Below are 13,766 nucleotides of genomic sequence, written 5' to 3'. Positions count from 1 at the left end.
AAAGACTTGAGACACATCTCTGTCACTGCAGAGTAATGACACAGGTGTAGATTGAGTCTCTTATTCAGTGTCTGAGACTCATCAGTTCCTCTCAAAACTTTCTTGTACAGATGTTTCCTATGTGGAGCCCCTTCTAGTGAAAGTAGGAGATTTATACTGGCTTTCCTGTTTCTGGTTTGACTTTTGCCTATCAATCTAGCAGTTGCTGTACTCTGACAGCTGCCTATACAGAACTGATCTTAGCTGCCAGGGCAGACAGCAACAGCAGAAAAAGAAAAAAAGTCAAGGGCTTTCTATGTCTGACACCAACATAAATTCAGCCCTACTGTGCAGACAGCATACAAGAAACTGGAGTTCCTTTGGGGCCCTTTTGGCCAAGGCAGCTTCCCCGACCTATGCTGTGAGTTCAATGCTTAAAGTGGAAGGTGGTCTGAGACGGAGCAGAGTCCTTGGTTATTAAGCTTTACTGTGAAAGATGAAGTCCCTTATGGGAGAACTAGCGAAGAATGGTATTCAGCGTGTTAAGAAGCAGTGGCAAAAGTTGAATGATGGCTGCAAGCATAAAAGTTGAACCCTTGCTCCTCCAGGCCCTTTGAAAATGAAGTGTATATTCCAGTGCAGGGCCTGTGTTGCAGAGATAACCTGATCCTGTCAAGTTGGCAGGAGGGTGAGCTGTCCATGGACAGAGAAGACAGTTCACTTTAATAATATAGACAGAAACTCAGTAACTTTAAAATAGCAAGATATTCTGAGAATTGAAGAGTGATTTTGAGATGAAAAGCCAGCTTCCAGGAAGGGAGTATTAACTGTCCTGTAATGTGAACCCAACCACAGCACCACCTTAGAAGAAGTCCTGGATAGGTTGCTCTCAAAATGTTCCAGCTTTGCATCCAGAGCGATAAGATGCCAACATGACTACTAGAACCCCAGCCAAATGCCAGGCATAGTTTTGATGAGAGTCTCTGACATCTGTTAGATTTGTTCTAAGTGATATTACATGCTTTTCAGCAACTAGGCAGTGCTAGAAATGATAGGCTGTGATACCCTCTCAAACAACTGGCACTTACATAAAGTATTTCCAGACAAACAAGCAAATAAATAAACACAGACTAAGAAAACACACACGCACATACAATGAAGGGAGGAGGCTTCCTAAATGACATAATATGCTCTGGGGAACAACAAAACAAGTGGTTTTAATTTTCCTGATGTTCCACTTATTGCCGTGTGGGGTTCTCTTCACAGGAAGAGAGCTGGACTTGCTTGCTGGTCGTGTGTGTGTGTGTGTGTGCGTAAACAGTTTACGTAGAAGATAAGTTTGTCCAAGCTTGTAACAAGAGTCATATGTCATTCACCTTCATAAGGCAACCCCAGTGAAGGTTTCAACCACTGCCAATCCCCAGTCTCATTAATTATTTTCCTTGACGTATTAAATTTGCAGAGATTACACAAACAGCACCTGAGGGTGTTGATACCTCTCTGGAATCCTGCCAGTGAAGTCAGTTGGCCTAATTCCTCTGATGGGCCAGCAGAAAGCCACCTGGCAGGCTTGTATGGAAATTCCCTCCTGCTCCTCCATGTAAAGATGAAAGGCACCATAATTGCCCCAAAGACCCCTCACTCTCCTCCCCTTTTTTCAGGAGAGGCTGTCGGTAGGGGACCTAGGTGGACATCCATGACTCCTGGTGGCCAGTGCTAACCAGTTAGACCCAAGAGGAAGGGAGGAGTGCCTTCATCAGACCCTCATCCTCTTCCTGCTCCGTTTTCAGCTGTGTTGGTTATTCCATGGAGGGGGTGGCACCCCCATCGCAAATCTCCTGACCTACAGCAGACGTCATAGGAGAGGGCTGCGAAAGTTCTCACTGTTGTACTGGTGAATAGTGTGTCATTGTGTGCTGAAGATCCTCTGACTGTATCTGTGTGTTATCCTGTGTCACCCTTAGAGCATCAGAGCAATGCTTGCTGAACGTGCGCATAGTTCATTTCTGGGGTTCCTAAATGTAGCAATAATAACAACAGATGTTGCAAGGAGGGAGAGACATTTTTGCTTAAGAATAAATGAGGTGACTTCTGGTTTTATTCCTTATCCCATATGAAGTTGTACTGAGCTCTGCATACCTCATCTGTCTATGTCTCACAGGTGTCTCACAAAAAGACTTCTGCTTTCATCTTCTGATGAAAGCGTTTAGGAATGCCTGTAAGGGTCCTATCCTTTTGCAACGTGGGCATCCCTGCCAGTGTGCTGGGGAGATCCTTTCCCACCAAAACTAGCATCAGATGAGATGACGCAGCCCAGGAGAGGCATTGCATTGTAACGCTGAAGTCCTTCGCAGCACCTGGGCAAGGTGCAGTGAGAGTTTTCCAGATTTAGCAGGAACAAGACCTGGTCCCTATTATTTGTAACTAGCCAGTAATATATGTTCAAGTTCATTAAAAATCAGTCCTCCTTTCATTTCTGTTTGTGACCTCAGATGCTTTGCAGATATTTAAACTGCATTTCAAGATCTAGCCTCATAGGTTTCTATTAACAACCAAAAAGGAGAATAAACAAATTTCTTTTCTTCCCTAAGGCTTCACCACCAATGTGCATGCTTCGTTAACAAAGAATTTTAATGGAGAATGGATTTGTCATTCAGAAACAAGAAGCTGATGCAAGCAGTTTCATCAGTATGAGTTAATATAGAGTGGAAACCCAGGTTAATATATAGCAAGAACTCATGTGAGATTAATTAACATTAGATTTGATAAAAACAGCATTAGGCATTAAAGCAAGTGGAGTGTAGAGGAAGAACTGTCCTGTCTCTGTCACATGTTCCCAGGGCTCTGTAGACTACCACACAGCAAAAATGCCCACAGACAGGCTGAAGGATTGTCTGAACAGGGTTTCTGACAACTGTATTGTTCTTTTCTTGGAAACACTCAGGCCTTGTGATAAAAAAGATGCAGCTGGGCTGTAGCAGTATTTTAGGAAATGGCAGACCAGCCTTGTGTTCCTTTTTTAGCTCAGCAGCCATTAGTGGCTAAGCAGATCAAATGTTTTACAATGTCAGCTACAGAGAGGAAAAGTGGATTCAGTGTAACAGAGATGTCAGGATCTTTTACAGGCATGATCTTCTTATGGCTATTAGGTTCCACACTTCTGCTTGCTACTCGCTCTAAGTGGTCCATGTCTCTATTCTTCCAGAGATAGCAGCTGCTTATGTGTCTACCTTATCCGTCGTCTTGCAAATGTAAGAGCCTGGATTCAACAAGGTGCTTAAGGAAGACAAGTTGCCCTGCTTGTACAGATCTGTCATCCATCCAGTATCTCATCTCTGATAGGGCCCAGCTTCAAATCAGAGGGAAGTATAGGAAACAACACCAGGCGTATGTTGAATAATCTGCCTCTAGTTTAAGTCCAAAGTCAATGAAAATGTTTGAGCCAGGCGTTTGGTACCTTGCTCAGTTGATGTCTCTGTAGAGAGTTTGTTTTTAAGATGTGGTGGAAAATGTGGGCTCCTGCAGATGTTTCTCTCTCCAGAGGATCCAGCAGAGAAGGGAAGCTAATTCCCCAAGGAGAAAATCTGAGAGCAGAATTCAATTTGGATTGCAAACTAGTAAAATACAGACAACAGTTGTGTATTATTAGTAACTCCACAGAGGAATCAAAACTGAGCAGCCAGGTTTTTTTGTCAGTCTGTTTCTTAATCTTGAAACCTGTCTCAGTGATGACAACTACTGGGATGGAACAAGTTCATTCGCACTATCTTTTTTAGGCTTAAAAAGAAGTCAGGAATGGTTTGGGAATAACATAGCATGAGACAGGAGAATAGCTATGCAGCTGAGTAACAAACCTGCCTTACACATGGCTGGGTAGCTCAGGTTCCCAAAGGGCAATTATCGCTGAAGACAGCCACAGACATTAGGAACTCCATCAACTTCAAGTGGAAGTAGGAGGAAAAAGAAGGATTTGTTTAGCCCTTGTCCTGCTTTCCATCCTCTGGAGTCTGAGATCCTAACTACTGAGATGAGTTGATGGCATTTGGTCACCATTTTCTAGTTTCTCATATGTGGCCCAAACCACTGTAAATAGGCTATAGAATCAGAACTGGCTCAAAACCTAACCCCTAACTAAAAATTTGGAAATGTTGGAATTAGACCGGAAGAAACTCAGCATTGCAGATTGGGCCAATTTGGATAAGAATTTTATGTTCTTCAAAATCTATTTAATGATGGAAGTTAATTCCCAGCACCTGAGTGATTCCGTTGTGTATAATTAATATGACATCACCTCAAACTAACACAGAGAGCTCTGAGATTTTATGAAGAGGAAGCAGAGCTCACATTGCCCAATAATAAGTCCACCATTCTTCCTTATTAAAGTAATATATATGTGTCTATTAAAAAAGCTATGTTAAAGGGAAAGAGCAGTATATTTACTCTTGTTACTAATGATTTTCAAGCAATGACGGAAAAAAATGTACAGAATAAAGCTTGAAAATATTCCAGTATAATAAAAATGCAAGCCTGAAATCTTTTTTTGTGGGGTAATCACACCACTTCAGATTCTTCAGAAGACCTGTGTATTCTTGGCAAATTTGGGCAGAAGTCAGAATTTCCACTCTAGAGGAAATGCTGATACTCCAACATTTGTTCTGTCCAAAATCAGAGATCGAAAGCAGAAATACTGAAAATTCATTACAAAGACAGCACTCAAAAATTTATTAGAAAATGATGAAACATTTCAGCTGAGCATTATATGGCAACGTTTTTCAGTGGCACCCTGACATACAGGAGTTGTAATTTGAATGTCAAGCCTCTTCTCTCCTTTGTGACTGAGGCTTCCAGAAAAAAACTGGGTGTCCCAAGGTACCTCCATAGCGCTCATGTTGCACCAGTATGCTTGATCAGAAAAGAGACTGTATTCAACTGTGGGATAGGTATTCCAGCCAAGGAGCTGTAAATACAACTTCAGTGAGGCACCAAAGGGAGCTGCATTATGAATATTTTGACTAAACCAAACTATGCGGATGGAAAATAGCTTAGCAATAAACTGGTGTGGTGATAATAAGAAGGTGAAGACTTAGGGAAATGGAGTCTGAGGGGAGGCTCTGAGCCCTCCTGTATGCCACAAGAACAGAGAATCATCTTATTTGCTAATTAGTGTGGGAGATGGAATGAAGACTGGACCTTCAGCCCGTCCTTCCCTCTGTGGACACAGCCTGTCTTCAGAGCCTGGAGAGTGCAGCTTGTACAGCTTACACTAAACATGGGTGAACAAAGGATTATTCAGTTCAGGAACTGAACCAAGAAGTCAAGAAGGGGAAATAAGTTCAGAGCAAAGTGAAATGGAACATTTGGAGGACATTTTTGAAGGCAGGGATCGGGTTTTGTTGGCGTTTTTTGTCACTTTTATTTATTAGTTGGGTTTTTCATTTTGATTAAGGTCAATTTCTAAACAAAAAAGGCCACTTTGTAGCATTTAAATCTTTGAAAACAGAAGAGTCAAAAAAAATAAAAAGCTTTGTTCAGGAAGTGCTGAAATGAAACATTTTGCCTTTCTGAAATGAAAGACTTTGTTTGAAAATGTGGAAATGGCATGTTACAAATTTTCAGCTCTCTTTCTTCAGCAAATTCAACCCGTTCAGGTTGCAAAAAATTTGCATTTGTTCTCCTGTGCCCCAGATCAGCCCCATTTTTAATCAAATGGTATAGACAACAAAATATTTTACTCACTTCTAGCTTCCATTTTATAGTTTCTCTGCCTGGGAAGGAAAACATCACATCCAAGGGAATATCTCTACCTCACAAGTTTTTCACTTACTCTATGCACAGAATTGAGGGTTTGAGTATAAATGTGTGTTTTGAGGACCAAATTCCCTTTCAAACCAAGGCCACAGTTCTTAAACAGTAATGGTTCTTCCCAGAACAATACCCTGACATGGGTACTGAGTCCAAAGATACCTTCCAAGTTCTGCGTGGACCTTAATGTAATTTAGTTGCTTAACCTAATTTAGCTGCTCATGGGCTGTAGTAGACTCTGGTACAAAAATGAAAAAACAACTTTGTTTCCAAATTCTGTTTAAAAAAATGTAAATACTCTAACTGTGGCAAACAGTCCTAAATAAAATAAGCTCATATGTTAATTAGAGCCAATCAGGACTTTTCTTGGGTGAGTGAATAACCAGTGATTTCAAAAGTATTCTCCTTTGCCATCTTTTGAGCCCAGATTCATTCTCAGTAATTTACAGCAGTTACTGAAGCAGCTCAGATAAGTTAGGAACGCACAGTCACTGAAGGAGAGTGGTAGGTGTCTCCAGAGAATTGAGGTGCTAGTACACAGGCTAAGTCACCAGTCTGGGTTTTGGTCTTTTTTCTTTGACTGTAGAGGGAACATAGGGTGACTCCATTTTAAGCAACTTGGCTAAACACCTGAAATCTTATGGGAAGAATCCAGTCCTCTGATTTCTTCTGTGGAATTATTCTGTTTTGCAGCAAAAAACTATGCTTTCAACTTAAAAGAGATGAACTCCACAGTGATATTTACTGGGGTTGCCTGGTGTGTGAGAGACTGTGGTCTAAATCTGTCCTTTACATCACTAGTGAGAGGCCCTATAAGCTATGCTGTGGTGGGTTAGGATTTCTGCCTAGTTTTCTGTTCTCCCTTTGTTTGTTGCTTTCCCAAGAGCTTTGAAATTCTGAGCTTCATCCTGGCATGGAACAGAAAAAAATGTGAAACTTTTTGTGGGACAGGACATTCTGGTGCCCGTCTCGTGGGTGTGCATGACTATTCGCTCTGAGAGCTGCATAAGGGAAAAAAACGGCAAGAAGCAGATGTCTCTGTGGCCTGTGGCAAGGGGAGGAAGTATGCATGTGAGGGACCGAAGAATTCTTGCCTTGACAAAGACTCCCAAACTGGGATTTATGAGAATCCGTCTATAATAAAATACTCTTAACTTAGTGTCTGGCTGTAATCCTGGTGCATCCCAAGAACGGTGGCATAAGGATAAAGCTGCCACATCGCGCATTCCTTGCTATCACCACAGCTTGTTTCTTGATGAAACAAAATCTTTCCTTGTCTGACAGCTTTGAAAATTAAAATAAGGAGTGAAGGAAAAACCTCAGCCTTGTTGCTGTATTTGGAAGCGCGTAGAAAACATGGCAGTCTTGTGAACAAAACTTTTCCATTGCTCAAACTACAAACACAAGATGCAAATAAGAAATTGGCAAACTTGCATTTTAAAAGATTCTGCACATATCTGAGGGAACAGAAAAGCTACCGCAAAGCAGCTGAAAAATAGACTGAAGACTTAATTGTGTGGAAGACGTGTATGGCCAGCAAAGTACCTAAAAAGCATCATCTTGTGGAACAGGTTCCCTGTTGTTATTTTACAGGAGTTGAACTGAGTTGGTTTTAAGAGGAGATATTTCTGTGCAAGTCTCTGAACAGCATTTCTTCTCTTAGAAGCTAAAGCAAGGACAAATTCCTGGCCTGGAGGGAGATTTTTTGGTGAACTACAAGGGAGTGGGACTCACCCCCAAACATCATTTATGCTAATCCAGAAGGATCAGTGGGCAGTGGTTGTTAACTGGAGTCTTCTTTGCCTGATGGTCTCCTAAGACAATTGTCAAGTAATTGATAAATGTGAAAATCCTTACTGGTGGGGACAAGGTGCTGTGCAAGGTGTAGTGTTAACCCTACTCAACTACAGACGTCTTTCTCAGCCAGTGGAGAGAGACAGGCTCTTTGTAAAGGCCATTCGCAGAAGGAATAACGCATGAAACCTCTGATTCGCCCTGTGGAGGAGGTCATCTCCACCCAGAGCCACAGGGCAGAAACAGCCTGCTGAGCTGCAGAAATTGAGTACCTGCTCTGGGGGGTAGCAATGCTTGCCCAGTGGCAGGGAGAAACACAGCTGGATTCCCAGGTGGTTTGGGGTTGACTGAAAGTGTGATCCAAGCAGTTTAAAGCCTGGGAATTACCAAAAGAAGATACTACAGGCCTTCATATTGTTAATTTGATTTTTCTGACCAGAACCACTCTATAAGCCTAGCAAATCCTGATGATTCAAATTTCTGTTGTCAGTGCCAACACACAGAGACACTAGAGACTGCAAGGAAGAGAGCAAATACTGAAATAGTGTAATGGAACATAAACTGCTTGCATATTTTGTTTTGTTCTTTAAATTCTTGAAAAGAATTAGAAAGGGATGGCAAATCTACCAGGAGTGAAACAAAGCCACAGGGGCCTTTGTCTGTGGATTAATCATTTTCAAGAATTAGTAAGAATAAAAGTTTTCCTGCAAAAATCGCTGTGTTTTCTATACCTTAGGACAAAGCTACATAGGAAATTTGCTCAGACTCACAGGTTTTCTTATTTGGACTTTACTATTTCAGAGTACTTGTTTTGCAAACTCTGCATCCCAGGGAAGGAAAATAAGTCAGATATGAGGAAAACCCACCAAATGGCTTGGAATAGTTTTAGTTTCTCAAAGATCATCCCATGTGACAGATTTAAAAAGCTGTAGAACCTCTAAGCCTGGAGTTGCATCAAGTTGTTCATGAAAAGTCTCTGAGATCTCTGCGTAGACCAAGACATTTGGGTGGTACTTTCTCACTTTTTCTTGAGAAAAGTCATTGTGGACTGACAAACCGAAAACTAGCCTGGCTTTTTCTCTGGCTCTAAAAATAACTATATGTCTTGAAAACCAGTCTCAGTAGTAGTGGAGTAGTCAAAAGAAGTATATTATATTCATGTGGTTTCATATAGTGCAGCTATGCTAACACAGTTCATTGAGACTGAGGCCAAAGGAAAGACGCAAAAGAATCCATGAAATGATCTCCACCCAAAGAGAAGGAGATCTATTGTCCAGGTATCCTATTGCTGATGAGGGTTTTGTTATCTTTTGGCAGAATATGAATAAATTCAGGCAGGCCCTTTGTAAATGTATTAATCTTAAATTTATGGAAATCAATGGAAAGGTTGCATTATTGATATTATTAATATACAATTGTTTATCCTTTTCTGATATGAAGTCTATTGTGCTTTGAATTAAAATGGCTCTAAACATTCTTACAATGTATTTGAATTAAATATCCATTTTTTTTGGATTCAAAGTTTTGTTTTTATTTCTGGTAGACTGTCTGTAGGGTGATGATCAGATTTGGAAGCACTGAGATCTCTATATTTTATTACATCAATTTCAAAAAAAAAATCACTGATATTTCTAAAACTTGATGACTGGCTTTTTGTTACTGTCATGGTATCTGATTTTTTAGGTTGTTTTCTTCTTCCTGAACACTGTGTGCATGATTATGTTTTCATTTCTTAGGAAGAGATACTGAATCTACAGGTGTTTGTACCACATGTAATACACAAAAAATAATAAATATATATATATATATGTAATATACAGCTGCCACAATGGAACAATTCCCTATGTGCCAGACTCTAAAGTGCAAGTGGTTAGTTTATAGCCCTCTTTAGGTTACAACATTTTAACATTTCTTCAGTGTTTATTTATTCTCTTCCCAAAGAATGTTCTGAAATATCGAGTTTACAACCTGTGGCTCATGTGATGGTAGTGGAAACAATTAAGCCAGAAGCTTTCAAAGCTACCACTGGGATTTTGATGCCCAAACTCATTAATTTTAATAAGAAATGAACTGCCAGTCCTCTTAAGTGGTTTCTAAAATCTCAGCCCATAAAATCACCTCTCTACTGGTTCCAGTTTACTAGGAGTTCAGAGCAAGGTAAACATGTGTAACAGAAAAATAGGTGTTAAAAGGTGGAAATTATGTGTTCAGATGTCTCTGAGAGCATTCAAGGAACCAAGTGGCAGCTCCAGCCTTGAGCTGGCAGATGTGAACTGAAATGGGGGCTACTCCTACCTTCAGTGTCTCGGGAAATTACTGAGGCAGCACTGCTGCTGACTGATCAGAACATGAGGCCCAATTCTGGTGAGACGGAGAAGAAATTTCAGTGGAAACAAAAATCTTGCAACAACTCAGTTTCAGCTGAGAGCATCACACTGCATGTCAACCTCAGGTTCTCACATCAACTCTATGCTCTTGCCTTTCTAACGTGCTTCTGTTGACCGTAGCCTTGTGGCTGGGGTAGTGCAGTTCTCTCTGATGTGCAGATGGACAGCCAGGTTGCAGGCAGACGTGGGCAAGTTCACACCACGCAGCAGAGTGAAGAGCAGAAGCACCTGCAGTAGTGCCAGTGCAAGCTGTCTTTGGGCAGTAGCATCCAGCCTGTATTCCCGTTGCTTTGGCATAAGTGCAGGAGGCAATGGAGGCCAGGACTTTTTTGCTGCCATTACAGTTATCTATATTACGTTTGTAGGGGCTTGATCCAGTTTCTTCCTACCTACCTAAACCATGATAACCAAGGTTGCACTGTGGTATCCGCCAAGCCACTAAATGGCTGCATTTGCATATTGATAATTCACTGATCTACCAGCATGGCTGGCTAAAAATTAACAGCTGTCCACTGTGGCCTGAGGGACCCATCCATTGAAAATCCATGAGAGCCTTTCCATTTACATGAGCCTGGAGATGGCTTTGCTTCAGCCATGACCAGAGGGGTTGTCCTCTGTCTCCCACAGCCTACAAAGAACTCTTGAAAGCTTTGGAGAGCTCCAGGATCTTTCAAAAAAAGTTCCTGCACTGAAGAAAACTCATCCTCAACATGAATGACGGAGCAGTCTTACTGGGGAAAAATATCTAGAATCAGTAGATCTCTTTGTGGTATGAAATAAAGCATGGAAAGAGTATGTGTGTTAGGAACTGCCTCACTGACCATCTGAATGCTTGGGAAAAGAGGAGAAATGTTCTTTTTTCTTTTTTTAGTGAAAGCAACCTTGGAGAATTTTAGAATTAGTTTAAAAAAAAGTCTTTGTTTTTTGTATCTGTCTTATGATCGCTGAAGAACTACATTAGTGTTGGCTAGGACAACGTTACAGTAGTTTTTGCCAGTGGGTCTCATGGTAGTGAGAGTTAATACTCAGTAGCTATTGGAAGAACACTTATGTAAAACATCAGGCAGTGGAAACAGAGATGACCATCTTGAGTACTATTGTAATGGACTTCAAAAAGGAAAAAAAACTGCCATTAGTAGTAGATGTGACTTTTTTTGGAAGAGAACGAAATGTTCCATAAATGAAACATGTGGTTTCACTTGCAGCACATTTTGTACGTTGTCACCAATGAATTTTAGGATTTTTTATTACTTTTTCATTAAAATGTCTTACTGGTTTCACTCAGGAGGCAAAACTTTTCACGTGGCTTTAATTGTTTCTGTCATAAAAGTCATAGCATCCTTGTAATAGAAATAGTTTTGCAGACCACAGCTTTACATTGACTATTAATACTCTTTCATTTGCTCTACCTACAAGTCACTGGGCCATCCCAGAGACAGAAAAAGTTCCTCTCTTGCAATTAAGGTAAGATTCAAAGTCAGACCAAACAGGAATTTCTACTAAAGTTAAGGGAAAAAAATCACTTTGTGTCAGTACTGTTTTATTAGATTTTTATTATCTTAGCACAGAAATGTAAGGTGAAAGGGCCACATATCAAATGAGAGAATCTGTATTGCCTTTTTCAAAAATTAGTGAAACTCTAGAAGATGAAAACAATAAAAGGCCTTTTTCTGCAGAGTTCCAATCAAATGCAAGAGATGGTAGTATTTCAAACAGAAGGAGTGAAGAGTGCTGGCAATATTGTTGCAAGATGGCCCTGGACAGGTCATCTACCCCCTTTTTTGCCTCACTTCTCCATTATACAAAACTACTGGAGTTCAGGTCTCACAAATATCATCCCAGCGTCCTACCTATTAGACCGTGCTTCTGTCATCATTCGGACCATCCCCATCACTATTCCTAACTCAGATGAACAAGCATAATTATTATTGCAGACAAGAAAATTGTTTTCCACAGAAGATAGATAGCCAAAGTTTAAAAACGAAGAGGGAAACCTGTGTTATCCCATTAATTTATGTTCAGCTTCAGTTAAGGTATTCATTAGTTGATAATCTGTTTTCCTCAAAGATAAACCCAGTTTTGCCATTTAACTTTCAGCCCAAAATGTGAGGTGATTTTGACCACGACCAGCAGGCTCTAAAACCTGTAAGAGATAATTAAAATGCCAGGGAAGGACAATAATGTATCATCTGCCTTTTCCCCGGTTTTCAGTTTAATGTCCACTTGACAGTTTGCTAGGAAACATCCCTGTTGTGTTTGGTCACTGCTGCCAAAGCCTTTCTCCTTGTACTCCTTCTTAGAAGCTTGGAACACCCACCAAGTAGCACAGTCCTCTACCTCCCCCTTTTCTTAGCATAATCACTCGTTTCTACATCAAATCTTTCAATGTTGTATTTTGCAGTTCAAGAACAACAAAGACAAGCCCAGCCTTAGAGGGGTCTTCTGCAACCGCCCTGCCCCCTGTCCAGTTTTCTGAGCAGGTCCCACTGACATCTCCTTCCCTGAAGCCCCTGCAGATGGATGAAGAAGACAGCCTGTCTCCTCACCTCCTGTTGCCAGACAGCATCAGCCAGCTGGAAGAGTTTGGCAGGCAAAAGAAATGGCACAAAAAGCAGCACAAACACCATCGCCAGAGGCAGTTCAATGACCTCTGGGTTCGGATAGAAGACAGGTGAGTAATAACTTTAATGGCTTCTCTCCTCCTCTTCCCGCAGTCTCCTTACTAGTTGCTCTTTACAGCTCCCAGCTCTTGTTGATTAGACCAGGAGGAGGGTTGGAGTAAGGCTGAATGGCAGAGACAGGAAGTGAGCTAATGTTTTTGGAGCATAAGGAAGAGCTAGGAGGAAGGCTCATAGACAAATCTAACCAAACAGAAAAGAGAAAGAAAGCTAATGCTGAGAATATGTTAAATATTCAAAAACAAAGAGTTAGCAGAGTGAAAATAGAAAAAATGATAAGGGAAAATATTCTGTGTTTGCCCTCTTTCTTCCAAAAATTATTTTCCGATCTTTACTGTCAGTTTTCAGACCAAAGACCTATTTTTCCAACCATTTAGAATATTTCTGGGAGCTCTTCAAATTCTGGCGTTTTTGACTTGTGTCTTCCTGCTTGTATTCTGGTGTTGACATTTTCTAACATTTCAGACAGCCCCAGTGCCTTGAAAACAACAGTCAAATTGAGACATTCTGAGTGTAACGTTTGTGTGTGTGTGCATATATGTCTTTCTGTCTGTCTAACTATATCTCTATCTTGTTACAGCAGGATTAGGGCATGTCACTTGTAAGAATCAGAGTACACTCTGGAGAAGGGAAATACTGATTACTATATGTTACACTTGGGAAACTGAGGCATGGGCAAATTAAAGCTAAGGTCATGGGTAAAACTTGTGATATCACCAAGTATCGAACTTCTGTTTCCCAGCTCTCAGTCTTCTTCCTACACCATAAAATGACTGTCCCTTATTTCTTTAGATTAGGTCACATTATAGAGTATGCATTATTTAGAGCTGTTTTGCAAATCCCTCTAATTCACCATTCTGCTTGTTCATTTTTATTCTCTACATCAGCTAGGTAGCAGCAATATGACATCTATTTGCCAAAGACCAAATTTATCCTGCCCAAAATGAAGTATTTAATACAGGCCTGTATGTGAAGAAAACAAGGATAGCCACATTTTCATGGCAATTCAGATCTTGGTCTGAGATTAAAAACTTCCATTTAGTGTTAGAGTAAGAAGGTGAATCTGGGCCTTCATGTTTGACCAGTGATCTTGACGTGTGCCTCTAGGATGCCTGTCTGTTTTATT

The 13,766-nt window shown here is 40.8% G+C and overlaps 1 protein-coding gene across 2 annotated transcripts in view; it reads left to right on the top strand.

Moving 5' to 3' along the window:
• TRABD2B (TraB domain containing 2B) overlaps window positions 1-13,766 on the top strand; it is a 303,624-nt gene that overhangs the window by 268,347 nt on the left and 21,511 nt on the right. For both annotated transcript variants that reach the window (XM_013948453.2, XM_067300487.1), the window contains exon 6: window positions 12,364-12,633. In XM_013948453.2, the coding sequence (XP_013803907.2) occupies window positions 12,364-12,633 (270 nt within the window). The remainder of the gene's footprint in view (window positions 1-12,363; window positions 12,634-13,766) is intronic.

This window comes from Apteryx mantelli, chromosome 8 (assembly GCF_036417845.1).
Source record: "Apteryx mantelli isolate bAptMan1 chromosome 8, bAptMan1.hap1, whole genome shotgun sequence".
NCBI lineage: Eukaryota > Metazoa > Chordata > Aves > Apterygiformes > Apterygidae > Apteryx > Apteryx mantelli.
Note: the sequence above shows the minus strand (reverse complement) of the source record. Positions and strands in the feature narration are given on the sequence as shown.